The following is a 20,739-nucleotide window of genomic DNA, read 5'->3' as shown; positions in this document are numbered from 1 at the left end:
CATCCCAGACCCCAGCGTCTCTCTACAAGGCTTTAAATCTCTTACAACAGAGATTTAAAGGAGTGGATTAGCAGCGCTGCCACCGATTGATAGTGAGAACCAGGATATGTGGAATTTTGTCTTTGCTACCTGAAAATTGAGCAGTTCACATGTGATCACTGTCACACAACAGCAGGCTTCAGTATGTCAGCTTCAGTCCAAGACTCTCCGCTGCCAGAGATCCTTCTTGCACACAACCATTCTTTGAAGAAACTTGGATGACATGAATTATGATGACATTTTATTTTCCTTTGGAATAAATTAAGCATTTTTGAATTGCTCTTGGTGGATTGTATACAATCCACCAAGAGAATACAACAGACTCTTGGTGCAAGTATCCAATAGGGACTTCACTTCTGGTGATCTAAAAAAGAACAACACTTTGTTTGGGTCCCCATGTTGATGTCAGAATAAGGTTGGGGAATCTTTATAATAATCACCCAGCTCTGCAAGCTCAGCAGAGAATTAGTGCATAAAGCATAAACTGAATTGCTCAGAACTGAAAGTGGCTAACCTTCTAGTTTCTATTGCCCAGCCTCAAAATGTGTCCCCTAGAAAAATACTAAATAATGCAAAAATAACAAAATCCTCTGTTAGTAAGTGATTTTGAAAAACCAGTAGGTCCACCAGCAGTCTGAGGTTTTCCGTGAACAGGATGCTATCTCTCACATCACCTCTTAATTGCACAGATGCTCTGGATTTTCTGGCGCTCCTTCAATGGAAGTTAATGTAACGATTAAAAAGTAAAATCCACATCTGAGATATATTTTTCCACGATGAAGCCATTACTGGAACCAGATGGGCAAAATGTGGGCCTGTTAGATACCTCCTGGTTTTTAACAGGTTTTTTTATTGTCAAGCTGGTTTTATATTTTTTTTCTGTTTCAAAAAAACGTGTTTTTGCTTAGCTTTAGATGGTTGCACACATTACATGATTCAAATGAAACGGCCTTACAAAAGAGACCTGTTGAGTCCGCCCATCAAAATTGACTTTATGAAAACATTTCCTTTTCAATTCAGTCCCCCTTCGGGAAGTATTGTTAGGAACGGTTAATGATGCTCATCTCTGGATTAGAATTTATAGGGCAACATACCGAAATGCCAACAGTGTGTGAAGCAGAAAATCCAAACAGAAAGACAGTGAGATATCGTCCAAAAAATGGAGATAAGACGTGTCACGCTTCAGAGATTTTCTGGTGCAGAGATCTGGCAACCTCACGGCTTGTTCTTTCAAAACACCGTGAAATTGATCGTTACAAACAGCTTCGTTTGATACATTCGTCAAAGCAGCAGCTGTCTGCACCGGCCTTTCTCTGCTGCGTTCTAACAGGGTCACAGGTCACACGTAAAGACCCAAATGTGGGCTGTGACAGATAAGAGATCGCACAGTTGAGGAGATGGTTTCAATTTGGCAAACATTCAGGTATAAGCCTGAAGATGCCTGCTTCTCACACATGACTTGCCTTTTGAAAAATGTAAATAAAAAAAAGTGTCACAACTATATTGTTGTATTTTTCTAACTTCAACATGTTTTATTGTTAAGGCTGTGGAATATTACTTTCCCAGCACTTGAAACATTAACAGTTGGGATTTATTGTTCAGATTGCGACTGATAAACACTTCCCTGTGCTGTTATTTCTGCCCAAAACACAATCTACAATCAGTTCTGAAGCTGTTAGCATGTTATGACAACCCCGTTCTGGGGTCAAGCTGGAGTCAGCTTGTTGATGGCAGTCTTGGGAAACTTGTAATTACAAGGCTTATCCTGCAGAATTCACAAGAAAACCAGAATGAAGGTGTATTTCTTCTGTTGGGGCAAATGCAGTGCAGTCACCTGTATGTTTTGGATCCAGAGCTCCTGAGACATGGAGTGGACCTTCTCTCTGCCAGCAGGAGGAAAGGTTTTCAGATAGCAAGGTGAGTGCTGGTCTCTCTGATTTTGCCCTCCTCAGAAACAGGAAACAGAGACGACTACTGCCTTCTGCTGCCCAGTTTTGTAATCAGATGTTGGGTTTTCATGCAGTGATATTTCTCTTCCTGTTGAAACTGAAAGGAGGTTAAAGCAGTGCAATATTTTCACAGTAGCCTCCCGTAGTCAGTTGTCACTGGGCTGGAGGTCCAACACATGAACTGTTTTGTCTTTAGAGGTTTTTAAGTTTAGATTTGGTGTGAACACTCTTTCAGTAAGCTGCCTTCACATAAAGAACATTGTGTTTAGTATAATGTTTGTCATTTAGAAGTCAATATTGCTTTTAACTGTAGGGATTTAAGAAAAAATAAAACTGTAAACTGCAATGTTAAATGCAATGCAATCAGAACTTCTCTGCAGGTTCAAGTCAGATAAAAAGTTGCCATGTTGCTGTGTGACCGTCTCATTTCTGTCATAACATCCTAACAGCTCAACATACAGGCAGCAGAGGTGATATTGAACAATAATGCATCCATACATCAGTTGCTAGCAAGTACCGTTAATCATCTTCATTTCATTAGGGAGAAAAAAAAATGTGATTGTTCTCATGGAAAATGTGTTTGAAGCGTCACTTTGAAATCTGTTATGGTCGTTGCACATCCTTCATCCAGACCGAACACCTTGGACTTGTGTTTTGTTGTATTTACACTGAAAGTATCAGTTTTCAGTTGGTGCTGTTCCAAGTGACACATTGGGAAAACAATGAGTTCTGCTCACATTGCACTTGTTAGCCAGCCTAGTAAAGCCGGTGCTTTTTGCATCTTGAAAATGGTCAAAGCAAAAATGTTCACGAACAAGATATATGTGTGCAACTCACATCAGTGATGGACAAAATATAAATGAACACTTTGTTTCTAAATGAATTGTTTTGGTACTGTGGCCAAAACCATTTTGCTGTTTGAGGGTTTAGAGGCCCTGAGAAAGCTTGGAGTGTCAGGCGGCTCTGCTGTGCAGAGGCTGTTCTCCTGGATTCGATTCCTTCCCATGGGTCATTTGCTGCACATCTACCCCTTCTCCCTCTCCTGATTTCCTGTCTGTTCCCTGCTCAATAAAGCCCATTAGAGGCTAAAAACAGCATTTTTAACAAAGACTCCTCCAGTTGTCCAAGTGAGATTCTAATCATAACATGTTAGCATGTTTTCTACGACCACATGTGAAAAATTGAAACAGTTCAATGACCACATATTCCACATGTGGCCATGTGAAAAATGACCACAAAACAAGTCAGCATCCTACAGGGAATTAATACTTTGTGACACCGTTTTATTTTTTCATATTTTATGTCAAATTTATATGTACAGGATACGTAATAAGCAATACTGACATTCAAATATGAAAAAAGAAATTGTGCTAAAGTGGACCAGAAATGTCAAAGCAGAACAGACATGAACACCAAGTTTAGATACACTGTGCCAGATTTTAACATTTTAAACAGAGAAAAACACAAACCAATGCTAAAGAAGACTTTGCAATGTACATCATAAAACCCAACAAAAAGCAATTCTTAAATGCTAACTGTGTATTGCTCAGCTTGACACTTATTTATCATACAGAAGCTATGTTTCATACTTTTTGTCACTGTCAAAGCTCAAGCACACACACAAAGGTTAGAACAATACATTTTCTAGACTCATGAATAGGTTTTCTTGCCTATTTTCAGGGTTAGCCAGCATATATTAGCATATTGAAGCAGGAACATGCTGGTAAGGCCTATCCATAGCAACAGTTATATAATGCTTGCTACTTTCAGCTACATACATCAAAATAAAATTGACATAACTTTATATTTACCATAGAAAATTTGTAAGTAGAATTAATCTGACTCTTAGAAATACAAGCATTTGGTCAGAAAAACCAACCCACCCTCATGACTCGGCAGCCTTTCCCATTGACCTGCAGGGCACACAGGAAACTCACCTTTTGTCGTCATTGGCCGCCGAGTTTATCCTGAACCGAACAGGGGACATTCTGAAGAATACGTGTAAAAATACAGAGATATGCAGGAATATAAACGGGACAACAGAAAGCAAAGTGTGGCGTTGCTTTTGCCAGTTCAAATGTAGAATGTAATTCGACCAGATTCGGGGGCTGCGGTTGTAGGCTACTATTTAAAGACGTTGGTGAATTCAGGACATTGGTGGCTTTTCAGTGTCTTCATGGCCTTTTTGAACTCTGTGTTGGACTTGTCCCACTTGTGGATGCCTGTGAGGAGGTACTGCTTATCCACCTTCCGGCCCATGATTAGATACTGGTTCGCTGTGTTGTCCAGCTGTTGGCATGGGCAGTCTGCGCCATTCTTCAAGTACAACACCAGCTTTTTTAGGTCTTTCTTCTTCAGGTTCCCTTGTTTTATCAACTTCTTTCTTTTTTGTAGGAGCACCTTGCGGTCAGCGTTTTCTCTTTTCACCTCCTTTATCTTGGCCTTGATAGCTGTGATGAAGACATCGACACAAAAACATAAGATAGCTTTAAATCCAAACGTGAGGGGGAAAAACATTTTGTCTAAGCATATCCCTACCGTCATGTTAGAGTTTAATACGCAGGAAAACATAGATTTAAGACTGTCTTCACACTGCAGGTCTTGATGACCAATTCAGATTTCCTACTGAAATCAGATTTTTTTTTTTTTTTATAGGGTGATGTTTGCAAAGTTAAAACTTTACAAACAACAATTTGGATTATTTAGCCAGTCGGAGAAAAATCTGAGGCTCATTTCTCAAGGTCAGATTTTCACAATGTTACACTTTCAAACTAAATATTTAGCTCCAAACTAAATGCTAAGATTGCTAAAAAAGTAGTCCAAACTAAATATTTAGTTAGCAAGCTAAATATTTAGTTTACACACTGAATTACATGGTGATTAATTTAGCATATAAAGTACTAACAATGATTAATGACTACGCAAAAACAATCTCATTCATCTGATGAGCACCGTCAGAAATCTTAAAACCAAAGTCTTCATCATTAGACCGCTACCAACGGTTCAACGTGAAGAAGAGAGATACACTTAAAACATCAGTAACCTCTGGCGACAATCACAGAATCTTCCATCTCCAAACCCGACAGATTCTGTCTCAGTAAAATCTGGACCGGAATGAATCACATCAACCACCTTCTGCTCTGTAAATCAGAAACGGGACTCCATGAACCGGCAGAACATGTGAAACAACGACCCGGTGGAGAGAACACAAGATCTTCGGGCACAGATGAGACAAAGAAAGATTCCCACATTATCACAACGGCTGATACCAATTGTACACCAGGAGCTCGCTGTTTCACAACAACCAGATAAGACGCTGTCTCCTAGAAAACCACCGGGTAACTGAGCCGCTGGTGCTCCGTCTCCTGGCTCACCCTTTCTAAACTTCACTGGAAGAAAATCAATGGATGGCATATAAATGGCGTGACCAAATATTCAAACAACAAAGACCATATCCTCACCAACTTTTAACTGGATGTCTGATATACTGACATGGACAGGAACCAGACATCAGTCCTGCACCTGATGTACCCCAGATACAGTAGAAAATACAGTAGAATCCCTGTAAGAGAAATACCATAGCTGAAAAAAATGTAATGGGTCTGAGACCAAACCTCATTTTTATTCCATCTCTGAAACATTCTTTAAAATGTCAGCAATGCTTGTGCCTTGTTGATGACACCAAAACAAAAAATGAGTTCAACCACCAGGGGACTTAAACTGCGTGTGCTGAAAATCAGATCTTTATCAGAAAAATATGTCTTAATTATGACTTTATTACTGAGCATAATATCCATAATATGCTGTTAACAAAATCATGGCTTTATGGAAATAGTGAGACACAAAACTTTCAAAAGTGTTGGAAATATATATAAAAAAAACAAGTTTAAATAAAAACGACAGTAATGATATACGTTACAAGATTACAACAAAAAACACTGAGCAGTTATCAGAAATAGAAAATAGACCAGCGAACAGAAGAAGGGGTTGCTTCCAAGTAATAAAGTGCTTCTCTTTCCGTCCACTGTATTAACGGCATCTGAACACCACTTTACCAGAACCTGCAATGGGTTTGCTAACTTCTTTGCAGAGAAAATTCAAAGATTTCCAGGCATCACTTTAAGAGGAATGTTTGCAGCAGGAGGAACTGGCAGATCAGCCAGGATAGAGGAAATTGTGAATGTAGAAATGCACAAAGATCCTGATGAAAACCTGCTGCAGAGCATCTTGACCTCAGTCTGGGTGATGTCTCATTTTCCAGCAGGACAATGACCCAAAGCACATGGCCCGAATCTAAAAGGCTTCAGAACCACCGTGTGAGTCCTGGAGACAGAGCCAGAGTCCAGACTGGAATCTGACCGAGCGTCCCCAGAGGGGATCTGACCAATCCCATCCAACCTGAAACGAACTGCAGAGAAGAACGAAGCAAACTGCCTAAAGACAGGAGAGCTGAGCTGGAGGCTTCATGTTCAAAAAGACTGCGAGATGAAACTGCTGCCACAGGAGGACCGACAAGGTATTAAATTCATTTAATAGAATACGGAGACATGCTGTAGCATGACAAAATGAGGGAAAAGCGAAGAGTTGTGAAAACTTTCCAGGTGCACAGTAAACCCCACACACCCTGAGAACACAAGACCAAGTCACAGCGCTACAGCTGGGAAAAAAAACAAAGCAAAAAAAAACATCTGACTTTGACATACAGCGCAAATAAAATAGATAAGAATAATTGTCAGCCTCCAGCAAAGAACTGAAGCGGTTAAAAATTAAACAAGTTTTTTATTTTTCCCCAGTTTTAAAACATTACATCCCTTTTGACTTTCTGAACTTTCCCTTTCCACTTGTGTCTTCCATCTCTAATTAAAGTAATAAAGTGCTTCTCTTTCCGTCCACTGTATTAACGGCATGCAAGGGATTAAAAGATTTATCCCCCTCGCTGTGAAAGGGCTTAGTGCTCTATGGAATCATACTGGACAGCATTCATAATTAGTGAGCCACGATGGAGACATCCTGGCCAATACCTGCAAGACGTTCATCTAGATAAGTCTTCCAGCACCTATAATCTCCTGAAGTTTGAACTTTCTTTGCCCTTGCTGTTGTCGGGGGACCTGATCTTTTCAGCCGGATCACATAGGAACAGTGACATCAAGTCATTGCTTTGAAACGGACTCTGCTATTCCTCCAAAAGCTTGGTGTCAGTGGCACAAAATCCACCCTGGGTCCATTACGGAGGAAAATTGCTGAGTTAAAGCTTTGTAGTTAAAACCACTCAGTTTTAACTACTGGGTAGTTAAATACAGTCATCTACGGGTAGCTTTAATTATTCAGTAGTTAAATCTACTCTGTATTTTTAACTAGCTACTCAGAAGCAAATGAGTAAATAGACAAGATTCAAACCAGATGCCAAAGAACAAAACTACCAAATCTGATGGAACCACGAAGCAGGCAGCATAAAGTGGCTGCTACGTGTCGTCTGCATCAGAAACTATGAAAAACCCAGGATCAGAAACGGAACTCCAACTGAAAACTGTCAAAAACGAGAGACCGTTTTTACTGTCAAGAATGGTGATATTTCACCTGTTCCCTAGCCTGGCTATTGCCCTGTTGTGCAACTTGGCTTGATTAAAATCTCGCTTCACAGACAGTCTGGGCTTCCTCCCATTGACTTGGATTCCTCACAGAAAGAAATCCATTGGCCAATCAGCGAACAGAAGAAGGGGTTGCTTCCAAATATTGAATGAATATTAACAGCAATCTCTCCTCGCAGTAGAGGATGGTTGTTTTCAACTCAAGGTATTTCCAGTCAAATGTTAGCAACTGGGTATTAATTGCTGACTTCAACAGAGTCCATGCCTCAGCAACCACTGAGAGTCCAGACCCTCTGGATGAAGCACAGCGTAGGACAAGGGGCTGGTTCCCAAAAATCCAACGAAAGCTGACATTTTGATCAAGACAATGTGGGGTGTCGCTGGCGCTGGTAGCATGATCGACCTTGGCACTATGTTAGCTGAACTTCAGTTACATTATTCCAAGTTCAGTGAATTCAAAACCCAGCTGGGCACCACAGATAACTGTCACCGTACATAATAACTCTAAATCAAGACATGTTTACAGAAACCACTGTTTGCAGTCAAAGACACGAGTTCATGTGATGGAAGGCTACAAGTTCAGCTCTCACCAGATCTCAACAAGCCTTTTCTCTCTGCTGCACTTTCCAATGTCTGCAAATGTAAAAACAAGAGCTACATTCTAGCAAAAGTTCAATTTAGTAGAGTTTCCAGCTCCATTGTGTCTTGACATGCTCAGCCGAGCAATTTAAAGATTCTGGAGTTGCTGTCATAGTCTGTGTTTGGTTGTGTGCTTCAGGAAATTTGCCATTAATATTGCTCACTTGTCTGTTACGATATGAACTTTTTTTTTATCGGCCGATCAGCAAAACACACACGCCTGTTCGAAATTATGGAGAGATGCCAGATGTCCATCTGCAAAACAATAACTTCCAAAACACTGCAACCTCTCCATCAACTCAACAAGAACGGCACCCCTAAGGTAAAAAAAAAAAAAAAAAAAAAGATTCACCAGACTAATTCCCTCTTTGGTTTAGATCTGTGTTGCGCTTCTGGGAAAAGACAATTGCGCAATTACTTGGAAGTGTGAAGAGAACAGCAGCATTCTACTTGACATTTACCTCAGCTAAGAAGAACATGTCTTTCCCAGATTCCAGTAAATGAGGTTTAAAGAGAACCAAAAAAAAAAGAAAAACATACTCCCTTGCTGCCAGGTCGTGAATATTTTACACGCGATTGGTCCGTGCCGCTTAATAGAGACTCCGGTGTGAGTCGCTGATTCTTTTCCCGACCCTCCCCGCAGTTTTCCCGGCCGAACGGTCCAACGGGGATGAGGAGCAACATCCTGTCCATCTATCATATCTGCTTTTGCGTTTTCCCCCTCGACAACAAAGATCAGGCAAACATGCCCGTAACCGCGATGCAGAAAACCCCCTGGATCCTAAAAACACACTTTTTACCCACTAAACACTGTAGAGTCAAGTTGAAACCAGCAGAATGGAATCCGGATGATGGCCTTATCTGTTGGGGAGGATAAAGTGTTTTGTGATTAGAGCCAGGCTTTTTCCACCAGTGTGTTTTCCTTTCTACTCAAAGACAAGACACTAGCCCATGTTTGGCCTTAGGTATCCAGAGGCATATTTATAGTTGCAGTTTTCTCTTTGGACTGAAACCTAACTCTTCTGGAAGAAAGAAAAAAAATACCAAAAATTTTTTCATGTATATTCTTCTCGTGTCAGACTCTCTCTCGCTTTTTGGTCTTAATAAAGTTAAATTGACCTGAAGGAAAAATCTGATGCTTTGCAGAAATGATGAGCTCTCCTCCCCCCGTTACACACACGTTCACTTAAAGCGGTGTATCGTCTTCAGCCTGACAGTAAATCTGTTTGTGTATCCTCACTTGTCAGCTGGTTAGGGGACTTATTGCAAGCAAGCAAAACAACATTTGTCTTCAACAGACATGAAACGAGCCAAAAATGTCCCTCCCCACCGACCCCTTCACCACTCGCCCCGCTTTCCTTCTGGCAAATGAGGACACAGAAAAAAAAAAGGCGAGTCCCATCGCCGCAACATAAACACCAAGGCAGTTCGTTACAACAAACGTAACCTTAAACTCCTCTTGAGAACCGCTGGAAAGTCTGGTTCCAATGTGCGTCCGGGCGGGCTGTGCTCACTTGGCATGGCACTGGTTCTCAGGGTGTCACGGCTCCAAGTTCCAGGCTCCAGGCCCCAGGCTCCGGGCCCCAGGCTCCGGGCCCCAGGCTCCAGGCCCCAGGCTCCGGGCCCCAGGCTCCAGGCCCCAGGCTCCGGGCCCCAGGCTCCACGCTCCAGGCCCCAGGCTCCGGGCCCCAGGCTCCACGCTCCAGGCTCCACTTGCAAGTAAAACACCAGGGGACTGGCATGTGTTGCTGGAGTCCCCTAGAGATGCAGTTCCAATGGCTGTTTTCTGTTCAACATGGGGAGTAACGGTGAACTCTGCAGCTGCAGTTTCTTTGTACTTTGTCCATTTTTTTTTTTTTTTGGATTTGTTTGGTTTGCCACAAGCATTTCAATGTGCAGATACATGCAAGGTGTAACATTTTGATTATCTCTGTTGAACTTGCTGAACCCGATTGGATTACCAAGGTTACACTCTTATAAATACCCACTGCAGTCAGCTACGTTCCTTCCTCGCTTGCTTTTTCGGTTTGTTGTTTATTGGACATTTTCCATTCAAGTCGGTCTGAAAACACTCTGCTAGACATCTATTTTAGCTGATGTTAGCAATTTAAACACAATTCAAACTGGATCTACGGGACATAAAGCTTCACTGTCTGATATTGGCCATCTATGATTTCACAAAAGACTGATGTTAGGATGCATGTTCCTCAGCAGAACAATTTCCCCATTGCTATGCAAACAAACAAGCACTGGATCAGAAGACCTCATCAGCATGGCTGTGCATGTGAGGAGAATCACCAAACAACAGAACCCAGACAACTACAAAACTGTCAAGATGCAAAAGATGCAAAATTCCTCTGCAAGCTTTCGGACAGACAGACCCGAGGCAGACTCAACAAACAGAGGTCTGATAGCAAAGCAAAGCTGCTTGAGACCTCCAGACCTTTTTCTTTTTTGAAAATATGTGCATTAAATGTCTGTTTAAATACATGTAAATCCCAAATTATTTATTCTGCTGGTAAAGTGAAATATTCTATTATGTTTGTGAATTTTTTCTGATAGGAAAATATACAGGATGTATAATTGAAAAAAAAAGTCCTATTTATGTTTTATCAAAACAAACTGCAGGTCAATAACCTTTAATGCTGTATTTAAAGATGAATAAAAAGACCGTTGACGACATTAAAGAAACTAAACCATTCTTTGAAATTTCTAGTCAGTTCTGGTTTTCATCTTTTGTTATAAATCTTTTGTGTTTTTTAGGTTGGAAGACCATGTCTGGTCGCTCGACTTCAAACATTAATATTATTTCCACTCAAAAGAGTACTTTAAATCTCCATCTGTCAGGAAAATAAATAATTCCAGGCTTCAGTGCAAAGTATTGGAAAGATATGTACATTTTCAGTCTGAGTGGTTTAATCACTTTGATCAGCTGAAGAGGGGGATCAGTTTGACTTCCTGTAAACTTTCTTCTGCTGAGGATTCCTTCACTTTTGTAAAATCTTACTGCATTATGATACTTGTCTGCTCTGCATAGACGAGCCATTACTGATGAGGAATTCACTGAACTTCTCTGGACTATCCCTTTAAAGTAGCAGTGGTCAAAGCTTTCCATTTGTCATTGGTGGCGTCGCTAAATGCTAAATAGCTCGCAACAGGCTATGCTAGCTGCAGCATAGCCTGTTCTGTTCCTTTCTTTGTTTTACGTGACCAATCAAGTTAGCCAAACATTTTGGCTGAGTTGTAAAAAGGCATCACTGGATTAAATATGACACTTAAATATCGTGGATGACTTTAACTAACTCTTTCCGAGCACGGCTAAGAATCAGCAAGCAATGTTTCGACAAACTTTTACAAGACAAATATGTTAAGAAAAAATGGTTTATCCAACAGAAAGGGCAAAATCAAGAACCCTGTTCAGGAATTTTATGAACTTCTGCTTAAATTTCTAGCAAAATGTGTCACCCTGGTACAAGTTTTTCCATGTTACTCACTCGCCTTTTATTGGCTAACAAAGTCCTTTTTTCTTAATTAGGTCTCGTAAAATACGCCACAGTAAAAGAAATGGCAAAAGCATTTCGAAATGACTGTTGAATTCAGTGTTTTCAGGAGATCATTTCTCGTCATTTTTAACGTTCTGTACAGTTTGTTGCGGCTGACCGTCCGCCATATGGAAAAGTTCGCCTGTAACACGAACCGGCCCAGACGGCAGAGCAAACATCCAGCTTTACTACTGCCACATAAAGACTCCAATGACCCCAATTCATTAGTCAAACGACCTCGTCCTCCACCAAGGCCCGAACACAGATAACCCACATTTAACTGAAGGGCAAAGTCTGATGAAACGTCTGTATCTATGTGCGTTGAAAGCTTTGCTTCAAATATTTGCGCAATTTCCCCTAATCAGAGAAATAACCTGAATAAAACCAACTGAACCAGTTAATAGTTGCCAAGGTGGAGAAGAACATCTTTAGTGAATGTCGGCGGGACGCTTACCAAACTCGCTGGCACACATGTGCTCCAACATGGTGTCTGTTTTCATTTCATTGTCACATGGAGGACAGATGGGAGAGGAGCCTGGGAAGGAAAACAAAACAACAACAAAAAAAACACAAATAAATGGAAATATAATGAATAAAGCTGGTGAAATGTCAGAAATTGATTAGTCATGACCCATCTGAAAGAACTAAAACTTCTGTGCTTTTTGGATTCCAAATTTTCCCGTGTCTCTCTCTCTCTCTCCGTGTCATCTTGTTCTTGATGTCATTCAACTTGTTTCTTTAGCTTCACGTGTCCTGGCGACCTGACCTCAGAGAAGAATGTCCTCCGCTTTTATAGCCAGCTGTAACTAAGTGCGGCAGTAAACACTTCTCTTCACTTTCTATGCAGCCTTCGCAGCGAGCCTGCTCAACGGTAACATTGTTCTATGTGGAAAACAACTACAAAGATCTGAGAAATGCATAAAAAAAAGAAAAACGAAGAAGTAGAATTGATATTAAGTTACAGCTTACTGGAATGGTCAGACATTCCAAGAAATGCTAGCTCATGGAGAACAACAAGGAAAGCCAACATAGGTTTAGCCAAAAAGTTCTGTCTGGAGGCATATCTGCAAATACTTTACTACCACAGTTTAATTTTTATAATACTGCAAACGAAAGCTTCATGCCAAACAGCAGAGCTTACTTTTCCGAAGTTGAACCTTCTATTTTTTTTCCCTGTTTGTGGAATCCTGCAGCACTGACCTTTAACAGAGCCTGGTATCTCAGTGTTGACTGAGATCAATCAAAAGATAGGGGCAGGTAAGGTGGAAACTAATAGCCTCTTTTAGTTGCCAGATGTCAGTTACACATGTTTAACGGAGGCTTGTGAAAGTAACACCCAAGGCGCAAAGTGTTTGGTGCAAAGTAGGCTCTGTTTTCAGAGTCACTGGATCTTTTGTCTGTCTGTACCCTTTAAATCTATTAACACCAGACTACCGCATGGAAACCTCTGCTAATATTCAGTGATGGCCAAGAAGATCAATCTGGATTTGTTCTGCCTTCATCCGCCTCAGCATCAGATGCAGGCCCTTTCTGAGCCGTTACCGATAACAAAAACCACAAAAAGCTTTGAGCTGATTAGCTATGAAGGGGCGTTTTTATGCCTTTATATAGGTCAATCAAAAAACTGTCATATTCAGTTGTTATAAAGCATGTTATATTTATGAAATATGACTTAGAAGAAGCTTAACTTCATAATTTAACTTCTCTGCCTCTTTAAGAAACGCTTCATCTTTCTGAAATTCCGCCTTCAGAAAGTCGTCACAACATGGCTCCTCTCTTAACCCTTCAGCAGTGTTTCTACCAGCGATGCACTGAGAAGCAGCTCCTATCATGAGCTCAGCTGATGCGCAGTTCCTTCAGGTGTTTGCTAATTGGTGCTGGCTAGTCCGAAGAAGCTGAGTGTGGAAGTCGCAGGGGAGGACTGATTTGAAACGGTGGTGCATGGTCCCACCGGATTTCTCAAACATGGACGAAAGAATCAAGGCAACAACCCTGGTATGTTTTTGATGGGGGAATAACAATAAAACATGATGTAAAGCTAAAAAAAAAAAAAAAACTAAAAACTATATAACACTGCCCCTTTAAGGAGCTTGCGTGAAATCACTGTCTTAGTTTATTCTTCGAGTTGACAAATGACAGCAGGTGGTGTCTGGGGATGGCAGAGCTTGTGTGGTCCCTGACCTCAACCTGCAAATGCAAACTTTTACCAAAAATCCCCCTAAGTCCCTCAATGCCACTCTAGGAGTAGGTACTCCACCCCCCAAAAAAACAGTTAAATGTTAACACACACACAGAAACATTAAACTGCCCTGAGCTCTGTCTAAGTTATGTATTTTAGCCTAATGTGTTCAGTAAAATAAAATAATAAAACGAAACGTCTCTGAAAGCTCCATTTACACCTCCAGGTGGCAGTAAAAGTAAGTTGATGATGTGATGATGGAAGGTCACACGGTGTAGTGCTTAATGTGAATGAGTCAGTTGTGCTTTCTCCACTCCCTCCTCTGTGCAGTTCGTTAAAGTGCCCAGCGCCGACGCTGCTGGCACACCGGCCCACCTCCCAAACCTCAAGTATTTAGAACCGGTCCAAGCTTGATCCCTTTCAGAAACTGTGTTATGTTTGTTTGTGGTATTTTATTTGTTTCGTTTCACAACAACCTGAGCTAAGCCGTCTGATTCTGACAGGACGCGTGAAGTGATGGTGGGGCGCGTCCTGGGCAGCGCCGCTGGAATCCACCCTCAGCCTAGGTTGCAGCTCGTATCATTATTCTGACCCGACTGTCTTGCGGCTTTTCATCCCTCATCAGATTTAATGTCTTTGTCAGACAACGAGCATTAATATATGCAGGTACTGGCTTTTTCACTGCAGCTGGACTACCTCCCAGCATTGTCCTCCAAAACTCGGCAAACACCTTAAAATAATCACTACCATCTGGAGTTCCTCCCCCACTTCACCACCCCCTCCAATATTTCGTGATCATTCAAAGTCAACAGCAGGCAGCTTCACATTCACACTACAGGGAGTGCCTAGGTAGCCGATTATGTTGAAAATAAACTATTCACCTCTAGTTTTAGCAGTTCTTTGGGCGGAGGGGGGATGGAGGATGTTAAATGGGAGCAGATTTGGCTTTTCACAGCTCAGTTTTCTCTTCCAAAAGGTCCTATTTGGTTTCTTTGTGGGGGATTTGCATGTGCAAATACACCGTTACCCCTAAAACAACATTCCCAAGCTCATTTACGGGTGTTACGAGGATTAGAAGGGTGTTGACTTTTGCACAACAGCTAAAGTGCCTGGGACTTGTTTTCTGTATCGGGTAATTTATTATTTTATTTTAATTTTTGTTGGAGAGCAAAATCCTACATTGTGTTATGATACAGAACATAAAAATAAAGCCGATATATTCGATATATTCCAATTCTTAAGGCGCATCTGAATAAACATACACTGCTCTGCCGAAAACCCTTGTATTTCTGTTACAACATAAAGAATTTTTTTTTAATTCCTGATTATTTTTCTAACATAAAAAGCTGCCTATTAAATTTAAACATCTAAAAAGCGCTGCAGAGGATGGATCTAAGAATCATCATATTGTGATTGCACATTTTAACTGTTTGTCCCCATGATGGTTGTTATCTTACAGTCTGGTTTTGTAGAAGTGACGTTTGCTGGAGATTTCTAGTCTGAAGTATTAACTAACTGGTGGCCTTTGTTTGTAATTCAGCCTTCATCCAGACTGGACTAAAGTTGCAGCATTTACACTGGAAACTCACCGATTCCTCGACAATCAATCACAGTTTCATGCAGCATTAATAACAGAATTAACAGAGAGGCGTTTATTTGTACAACTTTAAATCAACTTTCTAGACAACAGATTTATGGACTGATTTAGAGCCGAAGTTCGTAAAACTCAGCTCCTCATCCAAACAGCGTTAACATTTCAGACTGAAGATCGAAAAGAAAAATCCTCTCTTTTTTATTGTTTTCTCTTTATTTGTTGTCATAGCAGCAGATATTATATTAATGCTCTATATCATTTCTTTGAGACCTTTACAGACTGAGGGATGATGTTGATGAATGTTCAGGTAAATGATGCAAAACTCTAACTTCTCCCAATTTGTAGGAGTTGAAATGTTTTTCATTTGTCCTCTTTTACAGCAGAAATCTATTTTTATCAAAAGTGTTGATTAATTTGCAAATACCACATAATACTGAACCTCCTTCAACTAACAATACATGCCAAGAATTCAACTTGAAAATAATCCTCTTTGTCAGCATCATATCTGGCTTTTGTTTTTTTTCATTGTCTTGTAATAACAGAAATGAGGGAAATGGTTAACTGGGTTTTTTTCTTTGTCGCTTTTTTGGAACTCGTATAAATAATTCATTGAATCATGATAAATATGTTAAACTTAGTCATCATCTTCAGTCAGAACCGAGGTGAAGAACTAACCTTTCATGTCGTCACCTTTTAGTAAAAAAATGATTTAGGCAAAAAAATAATAAAAAGGACATTAATTTTAGGAAGCCAATGATATTAAATCAAAACTATCAGTCGTAATTTGCTTTTTAATTAATTAACTAAATGATTATGATTATTAATGGGGTGTCGTTACCGGTGGTCTCGGGGGTCTCGGTGACGTTGGGCGTCATGGAAATGCACACGTCATGTTCTGGAAACTTGTCGCAGGTGAGCATCTCCGGCCACGGGTAGCCGAACGCCTCCATGATCGGGGTGCAGCCGTCCCGCACCGCCTCGCACAGCCTCCGGCACGGGTAGATGGGGCGATCCAGGCACACTGGAGCGAAGAGCGAGCAGAGGAAGACCTGCGTGCCCGGGTGGCACCTCTTGTGCACCAGTGGCACCCAGCTGCTGGCCTGCTGCTTCACCTCCGCCATGGTTTCGTGCTCCAGCAGGTTGGGCAGCAGCATCTCGGGGTAGCCCACGCCGTGGCAGAGCCGCAGGTCCTCCGGGATCCCCACGCACTGGGGGGTCTTACCGTAGATGGGCCCCGCGATCTCCGTCTTCCAACTCAGGTACTCGTACTCCGATGCTCCGCACGCCGACATGAACGCCACCGTCACGACCGTCCCGATCGTTCTCCAGAGAGCAGAAACGGACCTCATGTTTGTTGTTGTTTTTCGAGCCCGACGCGCGGCGTTCACTTTATCAGGAGACTCGGGAGGCGAGTGCGGAGGAAGGCTCTCCAACTTCGCTCTGCCGCTCTGTGCGTCTGCAGCTCTGTGCGTCTGCGTCCGACCGGCCTCCGCGAAAGTTGGACGAGCCGAATCCCCAGTGCGCGCTGAGGGTGGAAACAAGAGGGGATTGTAAAGCGCTTCCTCCAACCAATCACAGCGCGTCTGCGCCTTTTGCTTCTCTGCTGTCAGTCAAAGGTTTTAATTACCTCCAGAGTAAAACACCGCAGGAGCCTTTTGCCCACCTTACACTCCCCCCCTGCAGTCCTGCTGCGCGCTTCCATGTTCGGTTCCGTTGATGCTTAGAGGGAGGAAACACATAGGTGGTTTTGAAGGTTTTACAAATCAGACTACTTATTGATTTCACAGACCTCTTCTTGTCGCAATTACAGCTGCGAGTCTTTTGCAGGATCTAAACAGAAACTGTTCCCGTTTCTGTTAGATTGTTCGAGCCCAGACAGACTGGAAGGAGAGCGACCCAACAGCAGGTTTTAGGTCCTACTGTCGATTTGCAATTGGATTTGGCTCTGGACTGGACTTTGACTACGCCACTCCAATGCATGACTTCAGGCCTGTCTGGCCAGACAGTTTAGAGAAATTTCAAAACGAATGAAACGACATAAAAGTACAGAGACCATGTAAAAATAGACAAAGAGAGAGAAAGAAATCATAACTCACAAATTCAGGGACCTGATTCCTGTGGAGGTCAATCATCTGTTGCTTTTAATCCCAGGAACCCAAACCTCCGCCCAGAGTCTAACACCACAAATAAAAATCTCATGAAAGGGAGGCTGTGCTATCCCAGTTGTCTGGTAGCAATTTTGTTCACTCAGTTATTATTCTGAACACTCTCCATGATGCTGCTGCCTTCTTGTCTCGCCGTGGTGATGATGCGTTCAGGGGTCAGCCTCGTGTCACCTTTGAACCTTAAAGTTCTCATCACTTGTTTTTTCAGCTCTTACTTAAAGTCTGCAGACAAAAGGCTGGCTGGCTGGCTGGCTGGCTGGATGGATGGATGGTTGGATGGAGTGATGGATGGATGGATGGATGGATGGATGGTTGGTTGGATGGTTGGTTGGATGGTTGGATGGATGATTGGATGGATGGATGGTTGGTTGGATGGATGGTTGGATGGATGGATGGTTGGATGGATGGATGGTTGGTTGGATGGATGGTTGGATGGATGGTTGGTTGGATGGATGGTTGGTTGGATGGATGGATGGATGGTTGGTTGATGGATGGGTGGGTGGATGGTGGTTGGTGGATGGATGGTTGGTGGATGATGGATGGTTGTTGGATGATGGATGGTTGTTGGATGGATTGGTTGATTGGATGGTTGGATGGATGGTTGGTTTGGAGGATGGTTGGTTTTGGATGGATGGTTGGTGGTTGGTGGTTGGTTGGATTGGATGGTTTGTTGGTGGTTGGTTGGTTGGTTGGATGTGGTGGTTGGATGGTGGTTGGTTGGTTGGATGGATGGTGGTGGATGGATGGTGGTTGGATGGTTGGTTGGATGGATGGATGGTTGGTTGGATGGATGGTTGGGTGGTTGGTTGGTGGTTGGTGGATGGATGGTTGGATGGATGGTGGTTGGATGGATGGATGGTTGGATGGATGGATGGTTGGTTGGATGGATGGTTGGATGGATGGATGGTGGTTGGATGGATGGTTGGTTGGATGGATGGTTGGATGGATGGAAGAATCCTGACATTTCCTCTCATTACAATCAGAAACATCTGACTGGGTTTTGTATCCCAGACCAACACCAGTGACTGTGACGATGTCGCTGTCAGAATCTGGGTCTGTTTTGTGTTCATGGTTGTGATTATTTCTTGTCTGTTTGTCTTTGGTGTTTATTTTGATCAGATCAACCTTGTGTCTGTTCCACTTTAGTTCAGCCTGTTTTAGTCATTTTAGTTCGACTCTTTTTAGCTCTTTGTCCTCGTTGGATTTGATCTCTGTGTTCGCTCGCCCCCATGTGTCAGGCTCTCTCTCTCTCTTCATACCTGCAGCCTGTTAATCAGCCTGGTCTGCTGCTCTCTCTCTCTTTCTCTCTCCTGGTATCGACACGTCTTTCTCTGAGCTGTTCTCTGCTACTGGGTCCAACTTCGTGTATGGCAGACACACGATTTTCTACATTTTATGCAAATAAAAATCAGAAAACTGTGGTGTGCCTCGATGAACCTGGTAAGCTCAAGTCGTGTGAATACTCCTTAAAGCAGCTGCAGATGACTTAACCTGCAGTTTGATCTTTTCATCTACGTGTTTTCATCTGCTGCGTTTCAGGGAGTGACGCACAGTGAGTCTGCAATCTTCTTCAGTTGACCTTCATTCACGCAGGTTGCCTCGTTGTATAAGATCCGAGATCTCATTTACATCCGGCGCCTAATTTTGAGGAGAGCTCACCGTTTCACAGAAGACACGCTGTGCAAATTGTCAGCCGCTGCTGCTAGTTTGCAGGAGCTGAGCGTGGCAGTCGCAGGGCCGGGCTGCTCTGCAATGTGAAAGCTCGGCCTGGAGGAGCGTTGCTCGGCTGAATGGTTGCCAGGAAAGGATTACTCGAACATAAAAGAAACAAAGCAAACGCTCCAGTTATGTGTTTTTTTTTTCCTTTTATGAGAGAATACGTAAAGCTAAAAAAAAAAAAAACGCGGATTTAATCTAATACTTTAAAGAACTTTCAAGTCAAGCCTCGCCGACACGGTCCAACGATATGTGCTGTTCCTCTGGCTTCTACGTTCTTAGTCACATCTAACACACTTCCCAACAAGAGGCAGTAAAACTCTTTGCGAGCAACTCACATCTAAGTGCTTCTTTTTTGTTGTAATCACCCAAATAAAACTGCTGACGGAAGACAATTTTACCGAGGGGCCCCAGAGAGACCATGTCAGTCTGTCCCCACGCTGCGACAAAAACCCTGTAGTGTGAAGATCCTCCAGTTAGAGAAGAGCCCACTTTGCAATTCCAGGTGTTCCTGAATGACGGTACGTTTCTCCGTTTACCGCAGCAGCAGCTTCAGCTTGTTCATCAGATAAATGTGTTTTCACCCTATTCTCCTTTTCCTTCTCCCCACATAAACACACACACACACACACACACACACACACACACACACACACACACACACACACACACACACACACACACCACACACACACCACACACACACACACACACACACACACACACACACACACGCACACCCACCCACACACACACACACACACACGCATACACACACGCACACACACATCGTGAACCTCAGCCAGCAGAAGCTCCTGTGGAGCGAGACGCGGAATGCGTAAGGAAGGTGACAGGTGGCGCTGCAACGCGCTGCTGAGTGCGCGGGTTGGAGCGAAGCGCGTAAATGTCAGAGGAACCGCCGTAAATCACCCACAAGCTGTAATCACATCCGAATCAAAAACACAACCTGGCGACGCTCATCAGCTAAACAGAAAATTACTTTGAGCTCTGAGCTAAATAAATAAGTAAATAAAATGTAAAAGAAAAAAAAAATAAAATCCGCATACCGACGTGATGGTGCGATAAAAAAAGAACAAACAACAACAACAAAGAAAGAGAGGAGCAAGTCATCAGTTAACATATCTGAATAACTGATGTTTTAACAAGGATGCTTGTGTTTTTGGAAACGCTACACACACACCGCCTAATGGGCTGATGGCACTAAACAACTGTTTGTGCATCTGGTTGCTAAAGCAAAGAAAAAGAAAAAAAAGTTTTTTTTTTCTTCTTCTTCTTCTTCTTCTTCTTCTTTTCCCCCCTTCAGACAA

General features: G+C 42.4%; 1 protein-coding gene across 1 annotated transcript; it reads right to left on the bottom strand.

The window, feature by feature from the left end:
* Positions 1-3,254: 3,254 nt before the first annotated feature.
* On the bottom strand, positions 3,255-17,064 carry sfrp1a (secreted frizzled-related protein 1a). The gene is made up of 3 exons (XM_055020554.1): positions 16,369-17,064; positions 12,212-12,292; positions 3,255-4,438 (listed from the first exon to the last, which is right to left on the bottom strand). The coding sequence occupies exons 1-3, from the start codon at positions 16,877-16,879 to the stop codon at positions 4,113-4,115; spliced, it is 918 nt and encodes a 305-aa protein (XP_054876529.1). The 5' UTR covers positions 16,880-17,064; the 3' UTR covers positions 3,255-4,112.
* Between the last annotated feature and the right edge of the window lie 3,675 nt (positions 17,065-20,739).

This window comes from Poeciliopsis prolifica, unplaced genomic scaffold, assembly GCF_027474105.1.
Source record: "Poeciliopsis prolifica strain line A6 unplaced genomic scaffold, Auburn_PproV2 SCAFFOLD068, whole genome shotgun sequence".
NCBI classification, from domain to species: domain Eukaryota; kingdom Metazoa; phylum Chordata; class Actinopteri; order Cyprinodontiformes; family Poeciliidae; genus Poeciliopsis; species Poeciliopsis prolifica.
This window is presented reverse-complemented; position numbering and strand designations above follow the sequence as displayed.

Excerpts from the sequence above, each read along its gene's own strand:
- sfrp1a (XM_055020554.1), bottom strand. The coding sequence starts at position 16,879 with ATGAGGTCCGTTTCTGCTCTCTGGAGAACGATCGGGACGGTCGTGACG. Across the intron at positions 12,293-16,368 it reads CGAGACCCCCGAGACCACCG|GCTCCTCTCCCATCTGTCCT; the intron begins GTAACGACACCC and ends TTTCCTTCCCAG. Across the intron at positions 4,439-12,211 it reads CATGTGTGCCAGCGAGTTTG|CTATCAAGGCCAAGATAAAG; the intron begins GTAAGCGTCCCG and ends TCTTCATCACAG.